At 48.2% G+C, this 21,016-nt stretch overlaps 7 protein-coding genes across 7 annotated transcripts; 4 read left to right on the forward strand and 3 right to left on the reverse strand.

Annotated features, from left to right (window-relative positions):
• Window positions 1-858: 858 nt before the first annotated feature.
• N7500_006125 (putative C6 transcription factor) lies at window positions 859-3,174 on the forward strand (the record flags this gene model as incomplete). Its single annotated transcript, XM_056677269.1, has 3 exons — window positions 859-1,344; window positions 1,403-1,891; window positions 1,966-3,174. 3 exons carry the CDS (start codon window positions 859-861, stop codon window positions 3,172-3,174), a joined length of 2,184 nt encoding a protein of 727 aa, XP_056532269.1.
• A 1,656-nt stretch (window positions 3,175-4,830) lies between these two features.
• On the forward strand, window positions 4,831-6,561 carry N7500_006126 (carotenoid oxygenase family protein; the record flags this gene model as incomplete). Its single annotated transcript, XM_056677270.1, has 2 exons — window positions 4,831-4,914; window positions 4,963-6,561. The coding sequence occupies 2 exons, from the start codon at window positions 4,831-4,833 to the stop codon at window positions 6,559-6,561; spliced, it is 1,683 nt and encodes a 560-aa protein (XP_056532270.1).
• Window positions 6,562-6,838: 277 nt separating this feature from the next.
• Window positions 6,839-8,262, reverse strand: N7500_006127 (uncharacterized protein; the record flags this gene model as incomplete). Its single annotated transcript, XM_056677271.1, has 2 exons — window positions 6,839-7,618; window positions 7,675-8,262. Coding segments are annotated over 2 exons (1,368 nt in total), but the record flags the coding sequence as incomplete, so codon positions are not given.
• A 657-nt stretch (window positions 8,263-8,919) lies between these two features.
• On the forward strand, window positions 8,920-9,883 carry N7500_006128 (uncharacterized protein; the record flags this gene model as incomplete). The annotated part of the gene is made up of 4 exons (XM_056677272.1): window positions 8,920-9,058; window positions 9,125-9,260; window positions 9,329-9,584; window positions 9,638-9,883. The coding sequence occupies 4 exons, from the start codon at window positions 8,920-8,922 to the stop codon at window positions 9,881-9,883; spliced, it is 777 nt and encodes a 258-aa protein (XP_056532272.1).
• A 548-nt stretch (window positions 9,884-10,431) lies between these two features.
• N7500_006129 (putative chromatin remodeling complex subunit (Rsc9)) lies at window positions 10,432-12,772 on the reverse strand (the record flags this gene model as incomplete). Its single annotated transcript, XM_056677273.1, has 3 exons — window positions 10,432-12,287; window positions 12,343-12,681; window positions 12,739-12,772. The coding sequence occupies 3 exons, from the start codon at window positions 12,770-12,772 to the stop codon at window positions 10,432-10,434; spliced, it is 2,229 nt and encodes a 742-aa protein (XP_056532273.1).
• Window positions 12,773-13,858: 1,086 nt separating this feature from the next.
• On the forward strand, window positions 13,859-15,473 carry N7500_006130 (uncharacterized protein; the record flags this gene model as incomplete). Its single annotated transcript, XM_056677274.1, has 4 exons — window positions 13,859-14,074; window positions 14,142-14,276; window positions 14,347-14,602; window positions 14,659-15,473. 4 exons carry the CDS (start codon window positions 13,859-13,861, stop codon window positions 15,471-15,473), a joined length of 1,422 nt encoding a protein of 473 aa, XP_056532274.1.
• Window positions 15,474-15,826: 353 nt separating this feature from the next.
• On the reverse strand, window positions 15,827-18,489 carry N7500_006131 (putative C6 finger domain protein; the record flags this gene model as incomplete). The annotated part of the gene is made up of 5 exons (XM_056677275.1): window positions 15,827-16,704; window positions 16,763-17,352; window positions 17,411-17,854; window positions 17,907-18,019; window positions 18,091-18,489. 5 exons carry the CDS (start codon window positions 18,487-18,489, stop codon window positions 15,827-15,829), a joined length of 2,424 nt encoding a protein of 807 aa, XP_056532275.1.
• Between the last annotated feature and the right edge of the window lie 2,527 nt (window positions 18,490-21,016).

Raw genomic sequence — 21,016 nt, forward strand, 5'->3', positions numbered from 1 at the left:
CTTCGCGAATACTTATACCTAGACATCAAGTTGGATTGATGCAACATCCATCTCGGCGGTTTTCCTTCCAACTTCGCGAGTAACATGGCGAATTATACCTATTTATATCAACTCATGCATTCCGATATCGCCTGTAGATTCTAAGTTAAGATACCCGTGTATGCTAGGCATTGGAGGACGTCCGCCTGTAGAAACTCGGGGGGTTTTTTTTCTAAATTGGGGCTGCTCTAGTCAAGTTAGCATATATACACCCAAGCAAGTACTGATAAATTGACTATATCGTAATAAGTACATAGGCAGCTGGACTATTTCGTCTTTTGCCATGTGAAATCGGTGCAGTCATGTTCTGTGAGGGCATAAAGGTCTCGGTATCTCCAATCGCTCTAGAAAATTGATTGCTTTGGACATAATCATCTTATTCTGAGACGTTGTAATCTGATGGGTCCGATAGAGGTAGAAGGGGAACATTGTTGATTGAAAACAAAGGAATGTTGCGAACTGGAGGATACAAGGCTGTGGGTTGGAGGGTAGCACCTTTCTTGAGTAATACGTAGAATAAGAAGTGTCAACTATCACACACCTTCTTAATTAAAGGAAACACTGTCGTCTAGTTCATAGCTTTAATATCTCTTTTTATACGAACTTGACTCAGCTCATCACAGAACGTACCAATTTGACCTCTGATTGGCCAGGAACATCGAATGTGGATCGATAGGTTTCGCGGGGGTCAAAGCAACAGTCAGGCAGAACCTCGCATGCAAAGGTCTTGAATCTACAACACACATATATGTACATTGAAGTACTCAATTCACCTCAAGTCCATTTGCCTATCCAGACTGATTGGGTCCGCGCAAAATAATGGCCGATCCCGAGGGCCAAGCCGGGACAATCCACTCGCGCTCCTCCGCGCCGCGGGTCCGCCTAACCTGCGAAGCATGTCGCCAGCGCAAAGTGAAATGCGACAAGTCAAGTCCTTGCACAAGCTGCCAGCGACTTGGACTTGTGTGTGTATCGGTCGAGCGTGCGCGTCTCCCGCGCGGTCGCACGCGAAGACCCGAGCGGATTGTAGGCTCAGACAAAGAACTATCCGAGCGGGTAGCGCGACTTGAGAACCTTCTGAAAAGAGTCGCCAATGAGCGGCAGGATAGATTACAGCTTCCTCAAACTACCCCTGCGCCCGCGTATCCATACGCGAAGCAGGAGCCGGTGACAGAGGCTAGCAACGCCGGTCTAGATACCCGGCAGTATCACAATGACTACTTATCCAGTGCAGGCCAGCCACATCTTCCTCGCCCTGCAACTGCATATGTAGGGGGCTCCTTTTGGGAGGATATTATGCAGCAGGTGAGCTTGTTGAATTAATGATTTGCGGATGTCTTTTGACTCATATCCCAATTACTAGACCCAAGAATTACGCAGTGTACTGGAAGGTCGTCTAGAAAATGAAGATCACAATGTCAAAGATTCGGCATCTGGTTTTGGTACATCGCTTGTGAGCTCAGAAAGCCCCGAGAGCTCGTCAAATTCACCTCAAACCAACAAACCATTAAACCTTCAACCCCAAATCCGACATAGGTTATGTGACATTTTCTTCCACAATGTCGATCCTGTCTTCAAAATTCTACACCGGCCGTCCCTGCAAGCATTTATTAAAGATGGCAAACCTTATCTTGACTATGAGCAAGATCACCAGGCGCCAGCCACCCTTGCCTCGGCTATGTATCTTTGCGCTGTGTGCACTCTGGACGAAGTTGAATGCCAGTCAATGTTCAACACGAGCAAAAAGATAATAATTGCAGAATTTCAGAAAGAAACTGAGCTCGCGCTCGCAAGGGCGGACTTTGTCACGACAAACGACCTTACTGTCCTCCAAGCTTATATTATCTCTCTGGTGAGTACGACTACATGTTCCTCCTCTTTCGTGTCCTTTATCTCAAGATGGGAACTTAATATGAACGCTTCTAGCTTGCTGCGCGGTGTCAAGACCAAAGCCGAAGGGTCTGGACCATGCTGAGCATGGCGCTTCGAGTGGGCCAGGCATTATCTCTCCACGTGCGCCAACCGCCATTCACAGTGCGCCCTTTTGAATATGAAATGCGCAAACGAGCATGGCTAGGAATTGGCCTTCTTGATGTAGCAGCTTCTTTAGACAGGGCATCCGAGCCGATGATGCAATCCGCCTGGCTCGATTACAATCTACCGTCAAACATCAACGACGACGACCTATGGTTCGACATGCCTGGGCCAATCCCCGAACACACAGAAGGTAAATTTACCGACATGACGCACACGTTAGTTATCGCAGCTTCAGCGTCCGTGACCCGAACCCTTGCCTTTTCCGACCTCAGCGAGCAAGCTGTAACCATCATGAGTTTACGGCAGCAAGTTGTTCACGATTTCCAGCAAAAGGCATCAGACCTTTTGAGCGGCTGCAGGCCCGACCTATCTGATTTCCAATGGTACGCGCAAAAGACAGCGGGAGTTATGGGTAGCTGGCTGCAGCTAGCATGTCTACGGCCGCTAAAGCGAAGCCGGGACTTCATACCCCCAAAGATTCAAGAGAACGTCCTCCTCAAGATAGCAGCTGATAATCTGCATTGGTCGCAGGAGGCATACGACTACCCAGGCGCCGGGCCTTGGCGATGGTACGGCTCTATGTGGGTTCCGTGGCATGCATTGGCTGTGGCCCTTGCCGAACTCTGCGTCTGTAAAAGCCCGGCGGTGATGTCAAAGTACTGGACTGTCGTTGACAACGTTTACCAGCGCTCGCGACTCATAATTGCAGATTCTGAGCACGGGATGCTCTGGAGGCCTTTGGAGAGGCTCATGTCACAGGCGAGAACTCGTAGAACCGAGCTTCTGGGTATTGAGGCAGTGCCTCGGTATCCTTTCGATAATATGTCTCCCGGGTTACTTTCCAAACAACCCGGGCTTCAACAGGGTCTCACGGATTTTTCGCTTGGGTTGGGAGAGGCCATGTGTGAAACGCAAGAGCCGCAAATCGCGGAATTGCCGACTTCCTTTGCGCCGGTTCCCTGGCCTAATGTGTGGGATGCGATGGATCTCAGTGACCCGACCTTGCAAAACAATTCCGATGACACGGCTTGGCTGAGCTATGAGAACTTTATTGAGAATGTTTACGATAGCGTTGATTCTATTTTCTTGCCGCGGTGAAAACACATATCGGGGAGCCAGTGAAGGGGAGTCCGGATTTCACAGAGATATACATGGATAAATCTCCACTCTTGCCATGACCACCAAATAGACCTTTTATATGAGTTTAATATAATATATGCAAGATCTGCACCTCAGATGGCGCTTGCTCGCAGCTATCAAGCATAATGCAGACCCGGCTCTGACCATCTTGCTCTTATTTTTTTTCATTGGATAGTCCAGGAAAGGCGAGAGAGTATGGAGTCGTTCAATCCTTCAAATTCCAATGACACAGTGTCCTAAGCGGAAAGTACGCCGTCATCATTTTTCGGAGGAACCTGAGCCGAGCTGTTCTCCAATAACATTTGAATATCACATTCAGTTTGTGTCATACCGTCAAGGGCGCATCTTCACCCGATAGCCATACCATTTGGCTCGCAATCAGGCAGTCGATGTATGCCTCATCCCACATGTGACTGAGCGTTACTAAGTATTAGCCTTTCCTATCACCCGAGAACAAACCCACGGCGCCGATCAAGAACTTCCTTATTAGATGGATAAAGCGTTGCAGGGCCAAGGTCCCAACTCGACTCGGAAGCCTTCGGGACCATATCCTTCGCACCTGAACTTTCAGCGGGGATCTCTAGTAAATTCTGCGATGTCGATGACAAGGAAAGCTCGTCTGATATGGATGGTAAGGGTCTCTCGTCGCCGAGAAGCCGTTGATAAGTGCACTGTTTCTCTCGTTGGGTGCATTCAGCACACGGCATTTCCCCACTACAGGCTTTCCTGAGGCTTGCACAACTATCACAAGCACGTTTGTGTTTCCCACCGCGCTCCGGTTCGGGGATTGCATGGCCGCTGTATACACGGGCCTTGCACGATTTCCAATGCCGCCGTAGTACATCTCTGGGTGGCTCTTGTCAGCACACATGACAGGGTGACATCTCTCTCTTTGGAAGTGGTGGAATATGACACACCCTCGGCTGAATGCAGAGCCGCAAAATGAACAGAGGTGGCTCTTTGCCGTGTGATCTGTAGGAAGTCATTACTGTACCGGCCCTGGGTATAATTGGAAACATACGAGTAAGGGCATGGCGTTTCATGTGATCTAATCGCTGAAAATTGGCGGAACATGTTTTACATATCCACATCTTTAGACCTGTCCGGTTTCGGAGTTCCATACTTGTTGTTTTATGGGGGATTGGCATCGGTGTAATAGACGGCCCCGAACAGCATCCGGGGTTGTGGATTATTGATCTGTCGGCAGATTGGCTGTAGACAGCTTTCAAGTGGGTGTATCCCGCTGAGATGTGCCGGATGAAACCAAAATCGAATATGCAATCCGAGATCCAAAGTCAGTTGCAGACTTGGCGCGGCTCGAAATGACGATGATGAGCGAGACTCGGTAATTCGACGCTGACGATTGGTGAGGAAAAGGAGAAGTCGGTTGTGTAATTCAGCCCGTCGCGATTCCCCCGCTAAAAATGACGATCCCCCAAATTAGGCTTGCTAGATAGGAGAGTCTTCGTTTAAAACAAGATAATGAAGTGTTTAGAAATATATATAAAGGGTGAATGGTCAGAAAGAAAGAAAAGACACGCTCTCAGAACTGCTAGCCTGAAACATCAGGCAATTATCTCAAGACCGATCTAACTATCACAACATTGAAAAGAAATGTCTTCTATTGGTCTAGACCCGGCAGTCATGGAGAATTATACCAATGAAGATCATTACAATAACTGGCCCAATGACAAGGGTGTAAGTGAAGTTGTGGACATCTCGAACTAACTTGCTAATCCCTGCTAGTTCGATCCTGAATACGAACAACCCAAGCCCGTCGAGCTATCTATGACTGGACAAATTCCTGCATACGCCGCTGGAATTTTATACCGCACAGGTCCAGGGAAAAGCCAACTTGAAGCAGAAAACGGAGAAACACTGCGGCTCTCCCACTGGTTCGATGGATTCGGTCAAACCCATCGTTTCCAGATATTTGCTCCAGATGATTCTCATACTTCATCTCGGGTCTTCTACAACTCTCGCTTCTCAACCGATGACCTGATCGAGGAAGCAAGAAAGGCGGGATCTCTAGACGCGGTCAGTTTCGGACAGAAACGCGATCCTTGCAAGAGCGTCCTGGGCAAAGTCCAGAGTGAATTTATCCCACAACCCACTCCGTCGAGTAGGAATATATCCGTCACCCTTTCGATCAACGTTCCGGGCCTTGATTCTCACCCTGATGAGTCGACTTCTCGCTGGAGCAATTCCGAAGGAATTAGAACTCTCTACGCGAAGACCGACTATAATGCCTTCAAGAAGCTTGATCCGGAAACCCTGGAGCCTATCGGCCTGGCCTCGCAGACTATCTTGCACCCTGAACTCTCGGGGCAAATCTCTGCATCTCACGCACGCTCAGACCCTATCACGGGAGACATGTTCAACTTCAATCTTACCCTAGGACCAACATGTACATACCGTGTCTTCAGGGTCTCGGCTTCAACGGGGGAAACTACAATTCTAGCAACCTTCCCGGCAACCCCAGCATATCTTCACTCCCTTCTCATCACTGAAGACCATGTTGTTCTTTGTGTGTGGAACGCACACATAAATCCACAGCTGTTGAACTCCTCGTTCATCGAGTCAATCTTGCCAACGGACCCAACTCAGCCGGCAGTGTGGTATGTCATTGACCGTAAGCATGGTAAGGGATTGATCGCGACATACGAAAGCCCTGCATTCTTTTGCTTCCACACTATCAACGCATGGCTCGAACCATCAAAGGAGAATCCCGCAGAGATGGATATTGTGGCAGATGTTGTGAGAGCCAGCAGCTCTGGCTTTTTGCAATCTCTCTATTACGAGAACTTGATTTCTTCGTTGGATACAGCCAAGGAATTTCAAAAGAAGAGAGACGATTCTTTGCGTACATCTTTTACCCGTTTCCGTCTCCCTGCAGTGCCTTCTACTCCATGCACCGACGCTAGGCAAGCAACAGTCGAGTGGTCCGTTTGCAAATCTTTGTCGCCTGAGCTTCCGACTATGAATCCAAAAATAGTCACTCAGAAGCATCGATACGTTTACGCTACGACCTTCCGTGGAGAGGCTACCCTGACAGATGGTATTGTGAAGCTCGATTGTGATACCCAGCAAGTTCAGCTCTGGGCATGCCATGGCCAATCGCCTGGTGAGCCCATTTTCGTTGCTAACCCCGAGGGCACTACCGAGGATGATGGTGTGCTTCTCAGCGTGGTTCTTGACGGGATGCGTGGCAAGAGTTATTTGCTCTGCCTTGATGCTCGTAGCTTGTCGGAAATTGGCCGGGCAAATGTGGATGGGGCTGTTGGGCTGGGATTCCATGGACAGCATGTTCCGACTGTGGGTGGAATTCCTACAGGTGACTACTAAATGTGGAGATCTTTTACAGACATTGTTACTGCCGAATTCCATAGTCTAGTCCTAGCTTCTGCTCTCTCAACTCTTTCATGGAATTACATTGCGCCATGTACTACGATATCTCGTTCTCAGTAGATATCTCTGAACAAGGTGTACTACTAATTATTTCAGAATTAAGTATATGCACATGTTAAAAACTGCGAGGCTAGTATGCTGACTTATGTCTAATCTCATAAATAGGTGCTCGCATGTTTATGTCTCTTCTTCATTTGCCCATCTACTGAGTTGATTATATATCCACATCTTGTAGAACACGAAGTCCTTTTCGCCGAACTACCACCAGGGCTGCTTGTATCCACGCAATTTCTCTATCATGACCAGGGCGATTCCGTAAACTATCAACCACAATTCCAAGTGCAGGGCTAACAGTTAACGGCCCCGCTAGCAGCATCTCATCCTTGAGAAAGTATTCCACAGATTGACAGACTTGATGTCCCACGGATAGGTACGCTCCACAACGGTCAATAGGATTGACTGTACCCATCTCTTCCAAAAGAGGACTTTGATCTAAATCTTGCCCAAGATCCACACAGCTTAGTTTCTGGAGGGATGTGACGCTTTCCAAGTGCTGGTACATATTGGAAAGACCCGACCACAGCATCGTTCGCGTTGCCCAAAGAAGCATCAGTGTAGCAGCTACCTGGGCGTTTAGAAAACAGAAAACGACCGGGAACAAATCCCCAGAATTCCTAAAATCAAAGAAAGGCTCTGTTTGTGAGGGCACCTGCCAGTATAGCACGTCCGACGTTGATTGGCGCATGTCATCATGAATAGCATCCAACTGCTTGTCAATTTGCCAGCATTCACCAATCAAACGGTGGAGTAAATCGAGCTGTTGGACTATACTTAGTTGGGGCAATGACCGCACTCGCTCGAGAATCACAGGGGCTTGGGCGAGGCAATCTACAACGCGATCGTGAGACGTTTTGGATATTTCTGCCCAAGGCTGTTCCATCCAAGTGGGCTCGAACAGAATAGTCGATGTATGGTTCATCAAAGAGAACAGAATCTGAGAGCAATTTCTTTAGCAAACAAACAATACTCCTGGGCTTTCACAAGACCTACCCCTGGGACTCGAACACCAAGAAACAATCGATGTCCCGTGCCCGAAGAATGTGCCCCATGGCCGCGGGATTGGATTAAAGCGATAAGACCACGGCAGTGATTGAAATAGCCTTCTGATCCCAGATTGGGACATTCAAGAGCCTCATACAGACTTAGAGCCATGCACGCCGCCAGGGTTCCATCTTCTCGCATGAGACTAGGATCCCATAATGCTTTCTGTAGCTGTCTAAGACCCTGTGTATAGTAGCTCAGACCTTGCTTGACTAAGGCATGATCGTGAAACATATGTCCAAGCGCCGAGGCTGCGACTGCTGCGCTTGACATCTCCAGTGCTTCACTTTTGGAACGCAACTCCCCAAGTAAGGGAATCCAGGAGCGGGATGCCTGGGGCCAAGGAGATGGGAAACAGTTTAACAGGAAGGCTTGAATCAAGCTTTGGCATTCAATGCGTCTATGTAGTATCGCATAGGCGGAGCTTGTCTCGGTAAAGGAATGGGTAAATTCATTGTCTCGAACCACAGTGGCTGGACTAGAGATAGTGAATTCCAGCTCTGTACTTTCAGTAACGCCCTGTGGAGAAGCAGAAGGTCTGAGAAAGATGTGTGTTTTCTCCGCGGCTGGTTGAACCAACACAAATATTGTATCTTTCTGGTACCCGCCACATACTCGGTTTGAGCGCGTGCATTTGGCACAGATTGGCCTTTGCTGGTCACACTAAGCCCAAGTCAGTGGGGTCTTTATATATGGATCTTACGGCACTCACTGCAATCTTTCTCTTCCGACAGGTGTTGCACCCTCGTGATTTACCAGCTACTCCAACCATCTCGTAAGCCGAGGCTTATATGATGTCGTATTACAACATTGGCAATTCGATTGAAGAACGGGTATCACGACTTGGCAAGTAAGGCTTAGTGCTTCTCGGACTCACTTGGTTTGAGTCAGAGTCAGATTAAGTTCGTGGGCTTTGGAGGCTTTGGGGGGCTCTGGCTAGGTGGAGCCAGTGGAGCTCCAGTGAGCCAATCAAATGCCCGGCCTCTCATGGTTCCCGACGCTAAACCCAAAGAGGTGCTGATCTTGCGAGAGCATCTATGCAGAGGATTTCAGCACAGCCGGGTTGTTTGTCAGGAGAATCGAGGAAGGATGTCTATAAAAGGCTCAATATTCCTCTTACATTCTATATTGATTATTTCTTATTGACAAACTCCTCAGAGGAACAAACTACCCCGAATCAACCTCAAAATCAACATGTTGGGCAGTCATTCAAAATTAAGTATCGCACAGATCGTGTTTTATATACCGGTAACGGCCATTGCGCTCTACTTTGCGTGCTATCGACACAGGCGACCTCGCATGGCATGGATTATCCTGACTTTCTTCTCACTCGGTAAGGATCTTGTTACAAGAGTCTCAAGGTTTCGGATCTAGTATCCCTAACATGATCGGGTTTTAGTTCGTATCACTGCAGGCATCTTGGTCATCATTGCACAGAAGACTTCCAGCACTGGCGTGATGGTAGCTTCGGTCATCTTCCTCAATGCTGGCGTGTTTCCCTTGATCGCAGCAACTTTAGGATTTATTCGAATCATGTAAGTTGACATTGCGGAATACCATACCACTATATGTCATGAATGTTCAACAGTCTAATACACTACAGAGTTGCTCTTGAACGAGACATGAGCCGACAAATTCGGCAATGCTTAGTTGTATCCCGAGTCCTTTTTATTGTCGGGATCGGACTTACCGTTGCAGGCGGGGCTCTGGAAGGAAGCGACACCAACAGTGATGTACTCATCGGCACTAAACTTGTCAAATCCGGATACATCATCGTGGTGGTTTTTGTCGGGTGTTTACTGGCCATGCAAGTGTATTTCTGGACACATCGTTCTTGTCTCTCAGTTACAAGCAGAACGGTTCGTTCGCAGACCCCAACATATCTACCTTTTCAGGGCTAATATCTTCCAAGATTCTCAACGCCACGGCTCTGGCTACGCCCTTCATAGCCGTTCGTATCATATATCTCTTTCTGTCTGTGTTCCAGCCATCCGACTTGAGGTGGAACGACCTGAGTGGTCCAATTGCCCCATTCTTGACTATGGGGTTGTTGATGGAATATTCTGTTGTTACGATCTATCTCATTACGGGGTTCATTATCCCTAGTTGGAGGCATATCTCAAAGCCGGAAATTCTCTTGAGTGAAGCAACAAGGTGACGCGGCTATCGAGCTATAAGAACTCGTGAAGTCTAGGATCGTGGGCTCCTGTTTCATTGGAAGGGAGCCGGGAACCGGAACTTGGAGTACTATACCAATTATCATGTTAATCGTTGTGAATTCTCTTGACCTTTATTCGACACATTTAAACAAGAAAAAGGAAGTAAAACGAAAGAAGGCGTGAATTAAACGAGGCTCAATATACTAACTAATGAATCCCGAATTTCTATCCTAAGAAACGCCGGGAAAGTCAAACATCAGCCACCTACCCATACCTAGGTAGTAATACAACTCCACTCTTCGGGGGCCTTTTTGCGAACTTAGGCTTAGATCAAAGTGACAAGCCATTAAGAACAAAACAGAAACCAGCAAACACCGCAAACATGGCCCTGGCTCTTAAATATTGTACATTTAGACAAAATGGAGGACCGGGGAGCCAGAAAGACAGTGGGAACATGAATAATCAGGGTATTAATCGTACAGAGATATTGATTCATGAGAAAAGAAAAAGAGGTAGTTGCGAGATCGAAAAACATGTGATAGGAAATTTAATAGTCTACCTCTTTCTCAATGACCATGATCAACTCGGTAAGCTCCTTGCGCAACGCACGATTGCGGTCCCAGACTTCGACGATCTTGGGGCGCTGGCTCGTGAAACAGGCCTTCTTCCAGGGAAGACCACCGTATTTCGACGTTGTTCGATTGGGCAGGCCTCGGGCAATGTTGCGCAGCACCAATGCAGCTTTATAGGCCACGCCGAATGGCTCGCCCTTCTCATTAACCGGAGTATCCATATAGTACCATTTACGGACGATTCGCTCTTGAAGAACCACACGCTTGGCGGTTGTGGGCCGTGCATCCGCGGGACGATCCTCGGGTAAATGGGACGAAACGTGGCCGGCAACCATAGATGTGTTCGCGCTGGGCCCAGATGCTCGGAATCGTGAACAATGATCCCATTGACAGGTATGGACGGGAGAATCTGCGGGATCAAGCTTGTATTGACCGGGGGTGTCTGTAGGTTCCAGGTTCATGTGGTCACCGAAAACGTGATTACGAAGATCTGTCGGAGATGTGAAGGCGCGCTGACACATCTTGGAAGGCTTTGAGTTGTCTGCCCATCTGCAGTAGGAATAAGGGAAGCCCTCGAATGTGTGAGCGGTTTCTAGAGGTCGGATGCCCTTGATAATAAATTTAGTGGCAGTGCCGGGGCCATTGATGACCTGTGCTTGAGCGTTTGTGAATGTGTTGCTGACATTCTTGATGAATTCTGCAGCGGGAAGAACGCCCCCTCCAGTCACACGGGGGTCTGCGAATCGGCTTTGGTAGGCTTGCCATAAAGCGATCTGCGTGATCTCGCATTCTGGATCCTCGATAAAGCAGCAACGCAGCCATTGGGAGCTTCGTTCCGGCTCAGATAACTCCATGAGTTTTTCCAAAAGCTCGGGAGAGACACGAGGGATGTCAGTGGGGGGAGGTGCGACTTTTTCTTCCTGAAGAATAGTTTCCTTTTTGGTAGGCCGCGCTTCGTAAGTAAGAAGCGCGACCATGCGAGGAACAAAGACAATTGGGAAATTGAGGACATCCATCAATGTCTCGATATTGTCATGACTGAGCGTGTATTGATACCAAAAGTCCAGCGCACCACTCAGAATATCCTTGTCAAGATCAAGAAGCGTGTGATAGTACATCTGCTGGAGGGTCGGTTTGGTCAGGGTTTCCATGGCCCGGTTCGCATCCGCATCGTCCAGCTCAGTGCCGAAGTGTGTCAAGGCCCACAGAGATCGCACAACATGGGCGCGGTCTGGGGAGTCGAGACAATTCACCAAAGAAATCCACAGCGGATCTTCAGGGTCAGTCCGCAAGAACTTGGTGACCTCTTCCGCAATATCTAGTGCATCATTTTTGATTTCATTGAGTCGAGGTTGATTGGGAGCATTGATCAGGATAACCAAAAAGTCACGCAATAGACCATTTGCGTAACGCGACACATAAAAGGCGTTCTCCTTCAGGAGCACCATGTTTCTCAACACCAACGTAGCCTCTTTGATGTTTCTCAGCCGATGATTGAATTCGTATGTCTCCAGGCTGTCGCCTGGGAGGTTAACTGGAATTTTGCTAATTTTGTCCAGAATATCCCGGGTGCCATGTAGAGAATTGAGCACGTTGACACGGTCAGTTGGCTTCCGAGGATCATACTGGAATTCCCACTTCACCCCTGTGCACAGCTGTGTGATGTCTAGTGCTTTCTGCATCAAAGTTTCCGCAAGCAAGGGAAACCCTTCAAACTTGAATTTATCCCATCGTTGATTCGAAATTTGTACAAGGTGGTATAGTGCGAAGTCGACTTCGTCTGGGATGCCTGATTGCAGGCCATAGTGGGCACGCTTGTAGATGTGATCCGCTAAGACAAGACCGTCAGTATTTCTGATCAATTAATGGGATGCGAGGGGACTAACTCCTTGGAACCTCAAGATATCTCAGTGGGAAATAAGGGTCATGATAATCCAATTGCCGTGGCATTTTCGAAGGGTCACGCAGATGTGCAAAGATGACCGGTCGGTTCCCTGGGGTTGGGACTTCCCTCGTCGACATGGGAATCTGTCGACTGTCTTTTCCTTCCCAGCTATCGACCGCAAACTGCGCACTCTGGGGATTGGCGGCGGGATTAATGTTTACATGATGGGGACTGGTCGATGGTTGTGGTGATGTGAGCCCATGGTGGATGTGTGATCGACGGGCAGGGGTCGTATCGGGGATGAAGGGTTGGTTAATTTTTGGAGCATGGCGCAGGCCCTCTGTTGGTGGTGTTAGTACAGATGACACACCTGTCGGCTGAGAGATGGCAGTCTTACGTCGCAGCGAGGTGCGAGGAGTAGAGGCAGACATTGTACTGTCGAGGGAGCGCGACAGCTTTGCGCCGTTCACGTTTTCAGACACACGAGGTGGTTCTGTCCTCGTAGGGGGGGACGGACAAACTTGAACTCGAAATTCGAGGGGCGGTCGGGGATACGGCCTTCGATCTCAAGATCGCAGACTTCGGAAATATGACTTGAAAGATGCTGCCCTTGATACGTCTTTGTTTGCAAACGAGTCAAGCAGGAGAAATTGAAGGGGTGTCAAACTGGCCACTTCGTTCGGCTTCTGAAAGGTCAAAGTAAGAATTTGATACAACGTTGAGTCTGGCCGCAAGAGGTGATAGCGACGGCCAGTGACTGTGACTCGAGCTGAGTCGCAGTATTCGCGCGTTTGAATGTCGGAGCACTGGATGCGACAGTGAAAAGAGCAAAGTGCTCAGCAGCAATGGCAGTTCTAAGGCAGTAGTAAATTTGCGCGTAGGTGATAAGAGTCAACGAAAAGTTTCAAAAGTAAAATAATCATCAATGCCTTGCGGCCCTGGAGGGCTAGAGCTGGGCTTGCGATCAACGGCACTGATCAGCCAAAAGTCCGCGCTTCTCCAGGGCGCGTTATCGGATTATTAGTTGTTCCCGCTGCTGACTAAGAAATGGCGTTTTGGTATACATTGATGCTTCAGGCATACTGTTTCTTGGATAGGAACAATAGAGACAATAGCAACAATAGACACCGGTTGATTGTTTCATTCCCCGTTTCGAAATAATTCAAATAATCAAGATGAAAACCTCACTTGATTGCTTGGTCAGCCAGACTGTTTCTGGGAGAGCTGTCATATCTTTTCAAGAGCCAACATACCAAAGGTTTAACAATCTGAGGGTATACGTACATACATAGAACTTGCTGAATCATAATGATATAATATAGATATATAACTGCACTCTAATGAGCTTTGCTGATGGTAGACACTGCTCATTAAAAGTGGAAGTGTTGGGCCAAAAGTTCTCGCAAGCTCGCCCTCATCTCGAACATCATTCCACTACGACGATCATCATCATCTATATTATGTCCATGGATGACTCCTGACCTGGCACTGTTGACTAATTGATCTTTTTCTATAAAATGCAGCATCTTCAACCACCAATACCTCCCCAATTCCTTCGTCTAGCCATAGCCAAGTTCTCCCATACAACCACTGCTATTGATCATGTCGGTCCACTGACTTGGAATCATATCCCTGGAAATGGAGATCTGGCTTGCATCTTTGAGAAATTCCTTGACTCCGGGCCAGTCCCATCAAAGATGATTCAGAAAGTGGTTCGAGGCGATAGTATCCTGGTACACCCTCACTCACGCAGAAAGGTTGACAGCTAGCAATGCTGAACATGCGGGTCATCTGATTTAGGAACAGCTTGATCTCGTCTTCTTCACTCGCATGGCAGCAATGCAGGCCCAGCTGATTCCACCCTCAAGGCCACACTTTGCCGTCGTTGTGAAGTCGCCTTGTCTTGCAGTCAAGTATCCTCATGGTGGAACACATGTATGTATATTTTGTGCTAGGCATGACTACGAGTAAGGATTTCTAACAGGAGCATCTTCTGACTCCCCAGATTCGTCGGTTTCAGATCAAGTTCATCACAGAGCGTGACTACTTCACGGCCTTGGCCCTTCTGGGCGAAATAAACTGCCCATTGACAGAAGGCAAAATACCACTTCCAGCAATGCAACGATTCCCTTCAGTGTCATCATGGACATCAGGACATATCTCTTCCATTGGTCCCAGGACTACAAATACAGTGGTAAATTCAACTGGTAGCAATGGAGTCCACTTTTATCCCACTGGGGCATTAGGTTCTGAAAGGACAAGTATGTGACGATTCCCCCAACCACCGCTCAAACAACTAACATTTCCGCTTTGATAGCACCCATTCGAGCATCATCTCCCGCGAGCACTGTCTCACACCCTGTGTCCAGATTTGGCCCTATACCAGCTTTCAATCCCTCATCCAAAAGCACGGAACAGCTAGATTTCTTCCAACTGCCCCATAACTCTGCCCACTTTAAGACCTTTGACAAAGAACCTGATCAACCAAGCTCGCAGCTTTCCACCGTATCTGCCATCCATGACGTCGAGCAATTAAATCAGATGCTCCCTCCCAAGAGAGACCTGCCCTTCTCAAAGCCAACCGCAAAGAAACCGCCCGCTGCAAGCATGACTCGAACAACACAAGAACATTCCCGTTCAGTTCCATCGCCAAGTTGTCAACCTATAAAGTCAACCAAGGATCCAGAACCCCGTCCATATCATCCTGTGGTCGAACCTAGTACTCATTCTGGTGTGCCTGATTCGGATTCCCAAATCTTGTCCCAAACAAATCCTTGTCCCGAGGCAAGCCAGCCATTATTACTATATGAGGAGCCCGCTGTTTCGCAGAACACAGCTCCAATCCGCGAATCCACTGATCAGGTATCTCAAGTACCAAACTTCCTGAACACATCGCACACACAGACTAATCTATCCGACTTGAACTCCAACCACAACACATCTAGCAAGCCAAATGAAAAAGACCCAGCCCTGACAGAAGACCATCTGGCACAGTATCTGTCTTCACCAACAGCTGAGCGGATTGTCTTTCTCGAGAACTGGATGTGCGAGTTGATCGACGATGACAGTTTCATGACTCTGTGCGAGGACGTGGATGGAACATGGAGGCGGTTTGCATTCGGGCAAAAGTAATGAGAGGGTGAAGGACTTCTATTAGCTTGTTCTCTGGTATATTATCTTACTATATCATATCGTACCGTATCATATCATGTCATTGCCATATGGGGGAATGTGACTACAGAAATGGGATATGGGGATATTGATATCTCATATATGAATCATATATGTATTCCATCCAAGAGCTAAACTCTTCATTATCGAGACACGACAACGGCATAAGATAGCAAAGACAAACCTAAGCCATAGAGAAGCCAAACAACGCAAATATTACATAATGAAAAACATTGTCCGAGAGGCCCCCTTTTGTTCAGAAGCTAGACAACAGAAGGATTAAGAAAAGATGCGGCTTGATCGCGAGGCAGACTTTAACGTGTGCGACGGTAGATCAAGCCAGAGAAGACATTCAGATAACCCTCCTTAGTGAGCATAGTGAAGTCAACAACAACACGACCCGACCCGCCCTGTGACTGGGTCAACTGAGGAGCGAGATTCTGCTCGGCTTCGCCCTGCTCATTAGATATACCGGGAGGAGGCGTAGACGGCGCATTCTGACTGACAGAGCCCTCAGCGCCAACAGCAAGATCTGCAAGGTGCTGGAGAGAACGCTGCTCGTTAGGGCCCATGACCGGCTGCTGGGACTTGGCGAGGCCACCGAGGTCAGCTTCCTGTAACTGGCTCTCCTGGGACTTTATACGGCGCCACTCAATAAAGATGCGGATCTTGGAATCCCACTCTGGAGTGCCGAATATATTGTCAAACTCGGAGCCCTCTGCTGCGCGCTTGGAGCGGCGATCGAGGATCTCTTCAACTTTTTCGAGGGTGGCCCAGCATTCGTTTGCGTGTTCTGGGAGAACGGTCGCCTCAAGAAGAGTCATTGAGGCGAGGGCTAGACTGTGTAGATCGAAGGGTGATGGGAGGCGGGATTGCATGGTTGACTTGTGCATCTCGTTGATGACCTCCTGCGCGCAGAAGATGATTTCGTAAGGGCTATATACGAAGACGTGGCGCTTGATGAGCAGACGAACGGTCCAGTATAGTTGGGCCTGGAGGCTCTCGTAAAGTGGGCGAGTGTTGGAGTTTTCGGGTAACTCGTGGATCTGGAATATATCCTCCATCTCCGCTAGACGCTCCAGGGACGAGACAAGGTTCGCGCCGATGATCCGACCCAGACCGGAGTTAGTTTGGCAAACGTTGTGGTCGACAGTAGCCAAAGTGACCATCTCCGAAAGGAACGTCGAGTAAGCTGGTGCAAAAAGGGTCAGCGAAATAGCACAATTGTGAAATAGGGAACGTCAACATACAGGCAATTCCGGTTGTGATTTGGCCAACAACCCTTTCATCTTCACGGCCGCCAATCTCATGACCGGCCAGAACAGTAGCATCTGCCACACTGATGGCGTACCACCGGGCCAAGATGACCAAAGAAACCCAGTTGCGCCGGGTGAGGTTGGCATCCGAGTCAACATCCGGATCCACAGATCGCTTGTTCCTCAGCTGGCCTTGGCTCTTGGCCAACTCGTATCCAAGCTTATTAGCTGCTTGGACTAAGGTGCCCTTGGGGACACCATCTTTCAGGACGAAATTATCTGGTCCACGAGAGTCACAGTCGATAATCATCAGCAAAAGAGACTGAAGCCAGATAAGGTTGACAGAGGTCGTTTGGACAATCAATGGCTGGCGGGTGTGGAACATGAGGAGATCCTGAGCATTATCAAAACCGGTGGTCTTCTCGAAATTTCCCGCCACACGCGACAAGTCAGTTCGAGTGACGCTGTACAATGCATGGCAGAAAATCTCCTGTGCCTCGCGATTGCATTGGTGCAAAAGCTCCAATGTTCGCTCCTTGGTGTGGGGAAGAATTGGCAGTAGGGTGTGGATTTTTTGATAATAACTGCAGTCCGATGTCAGCCGAGTGTCTGGTAGTTACGAGGGTTATACATTGCACGTACGCATCAAGAGCTCCTTCATCCAGAGTCACCGGTGTCATGTCGTCATCGCCTTCATGTTTCGGCAAATCCGTCATCTCAAGGCCACTTGGGAGATCATTCTCATGGCCCGTCGGGTTCCAGAACAGATTACCAGGTTTCGGTGCGCCACCGTTGGCGACAGCTGGGTTATACGGGTCTGCTGCTGTCTCAGACGCGTCGAAGGCATTTTGCGATACGCGTGCGTTGAAAGAAGGTTGTGCAAACGAGGAACTGGGGAGACCTTCGAAGACCGAGTAAGTTCTCTTGCGATTGCCCGAAGTCGATTCCACCGGCGAGGCGAAATCCTGGTAACCCCTCGGGAGCGACACCTCGTTCATGGACTGGTATGGCACGTCAGGCTGGACGATTCCCGGTTGCATCTGGTTCTCGAGAGTATGGAGCCGCTCGGCGAGTTCTTTGATATAACTGTGTCCGTTAGTCATGGCGATTGTTGGGGTGGCGCACTTGTTTTTCCTACCCTTTACTGGGACCGCGCTTCATCGGGACACGACTGAATTGACACACAACGCCTAGGCGTCTGCAGTTGGAGCATGTTTCAAGGCCGGTTTCCGAGCTCGCATCGCAACGGACCTTTAAAAAAAAAAAACGCGTGTTAGCTTCCAGGGTACACAATCGCGTTGGGGGGAAGTTTGTCATCTTACTTTCTTTCGACGGCACTCGTCGCAAGCCCTTGAGATCTTGGATCGTTTCCGCGCACTCTGTTCGCCATAGCTCAAGTCGTGGTTGGGGTCTACGCCCACCTGTTGACTCGGGGGGAACTGGAGCATGTGCTGGTGCTGGTGTTGATCCTCCGAAGAGGTTCGACCCATGTCGGCAGCATTGGAGGAACCCAACACCATAGACTGGCCATGGTGAACACCATTGTTCGTTTCGCCAAGTCCTGGACCAGAGGCATCACGCGAAAGTTCCGCGGACAGCAGCTCATCGGTGGTCATTTGACGGTTGCCATAATACGAAGGCACGCCCTGGGCCATCTGCGCACCGTTAGGAGACGGATAAGAAGGCGCCGGAGGCATGTCAGACTGCTCGCGAGAGTTCATCGCGCGATATATGACCCAAAACCTCACGAAAAATGATGGGTTGTGGGCAAAGCGGGCCTCCGGGAGATGGAGGGAAGAGAGTGTAGGACGCGAGGTGCAAGAAATGAAGTTTCAACTAAAATTTCGCGGGGGAGGAATTTTCAAGGGGGCTAGCGCCGAAAGCGCCGCATTGAGCAACAACATTTGTACAGAGGATTCATTGGTATTAGATATTATTTTGAAGCTATATACAGTTGTTTACTTCCCCGAGTCTTTTTTGGATGATCGCACGGAGGACGGCCTTTCGTTTCTGCGTGTCGAACGGATTAATACTATTTCCCCTTCGGCGTCGGATGAACTACACAAGGTTACTCTGAAATATGCCAAGTTAGAACACTTCGACATCTATTGTACTTCGTTCTGCTATATTTGAACATATTGACTCGGTTTGTACTGATGAGAGTCTACACAAATCCTCTTCAGAGAACCCTGCAAATGTCTACACCGTCCATGTTGAGATGAGCATGTACCTACACCTGTCCCAGTGCCGCCACTTTACGAGGGCGCTCAATGGTGCCTTAGTGAGTATCTAGCATGCTTTTTAAGTGGCAAATGATATATGACTATCCAGCGAATGCTTTCTATATTTTAACATGACTTTCATCCTTCCGGGGATACCTTTCACCTAGCGTCGTAGCTGATGTCCCCGTAGTGGTACTATGTAGTTAAACCAATCATTTTCGAGAAATCGAGAAACCAGTAGTCTTTGGTTACATGTATCGCACCTCTGCCCGACAACCTACGGAAAGTGTCGAATGATTTAGTTTCCTAGACTATCTGTACCAGCCTGATGCCAACAGGTGTCCATGGCTTGAGTTGGAGTCGCTATTATTAATTATGTGAGATCAAATGAATCAAAAAGCATCAAAGAGTATACAATTTATGATTGGTTTACTCCTACCTTTAATTACGTATATCTGGCTATTTCTTTGCGCAATGAGGGCCTGATTGTATCTCAGACTTGCTAATAGTATATCTCCTGGATATCGGCGCTTGTCTTTCTGGCCTATATTAGTAACAACCTACAATATATCTGGTAGTTGACATCTGAGAGAGATAGCGCCACATGGGCACCTTTTTTTTTCTCATCAATAATGATTTTTGGTTTTTGGTTGAGAAACCTGCTGGGCATTAATCGGAGAGACTGTAAATCCCCATATATATCACTTCCAAGTCGCTCGATAGTTATATGGCTTCCACTTACATCATACTCTGTACATACTACCCGGGTAAATTTCCAGGGTAACCAAATCAGTTGAATCACAAAGATATTGTCCATCAATTCCGAATGCAAGAGTATATCTTACCTAACAAATTGCAAACGTAGATAGGGTAAAAAGGATGCCGATCAGGGCCCCAAACTCACTCTGCAGGCCGCTCGAAGCAGGAACACTGACGCCATCAACCCACTTGGGTATGGCACGCATGTGTATTCTTGTGTATTGATACGTAACTATGTATACGTGGACTCCTTCCACTGGCCTTTTTTTTCCCTTTCTCTTCATTTTTTTTTTTCAATGTTTTTCGGTTTTTTTCATTTTTCATTTCTTTCTCTTCTTTTCCAATCCAATTTGTGTTCTATAGTTGAGTACAGGGATTATGGAAAGTTCTTCAGATCAACCGCTAGGACCCTGAAACACAATCTCAGAGATTCAGCCCCAGGCGCACAATATTATTTTCTAGTTTGTGTCCTTTGGAGGGATGTGCGGCCCCAGATTTGGGCTCCATTTTTTTTTATTAGTGGAGTTACGCTAGATTTTTTTTTTTGTTTAGGGAACTCCTATGCGTTTACGTTTATCTATCCGGTTGGGGCTGCCAGTTTGGGCATTAAGATAATTTAATTCAGGTACAGGGAGAAGAGGAGCCGAAGAAAACTAGTAGATAAAAAGAAGCAAAACTAAATTCAAATGTGCGTTGTAAACCCTTTCATGTGGAGTCATGGAAGATCAAGGGATTGCTGGTGTACTGGTGTGCTGGTTTTCTTGATATCATGTACATGGCCAGTATCACACAGTGTCAATTAAATGTAAATTTAGTACCCTGTACCTATTACTGTAGGTGAAAGCAGTTCTAGGCAATCTAAAAGTAGCCAAAGCAGCAAAAGTAGCCAAAATAGCCAAAAGTAGCCAAAATAGTCACAGTCCCCCGTAAGATACGCTCGTACCGGTACGGCCACCTATAAAGACCAGTGGCGCAGCGAAAATCCTCGTCCCATACCCCGTTATTAACGGCTACCCGCCCTCCTTCCTCTCCTCTTCTTTTCCTCTTTCATAGGGTGTCCAACGTCTTCCTTTATCGAACGCTTTTTATCTTGGCCGCCACTACCGGTACTTGGTGTCCTGTCTAACGGCCGGCGCCAAACGGTGCGTAGGCTTGGTCCCCCTCTCTCCTCTCTCTCTCTCTTACTCTCCGATCCCTGACCACCCCCTCCTACCTGCGCCTGAGATACCCTTTGGATTTAAATATTTACCTTTTGTTTTCTGTTCCA

This window comes from Penicillium coprophilum (genome assembly GCF_028826855.1).
Source record: "Penicillium coprophilum strain IBT 35676 chromosome Unknown utg000004l_segment0_segment0, whole genome shotgun sequence".
Classification (NCBI taxonomy): domain Eukaryota; kingdom Fungi; phylum Ascomycota; class Eurotiomycetes; order Eurotiales; family Aspergillaceae; genus Penicillium; species Penicillium coprophilum.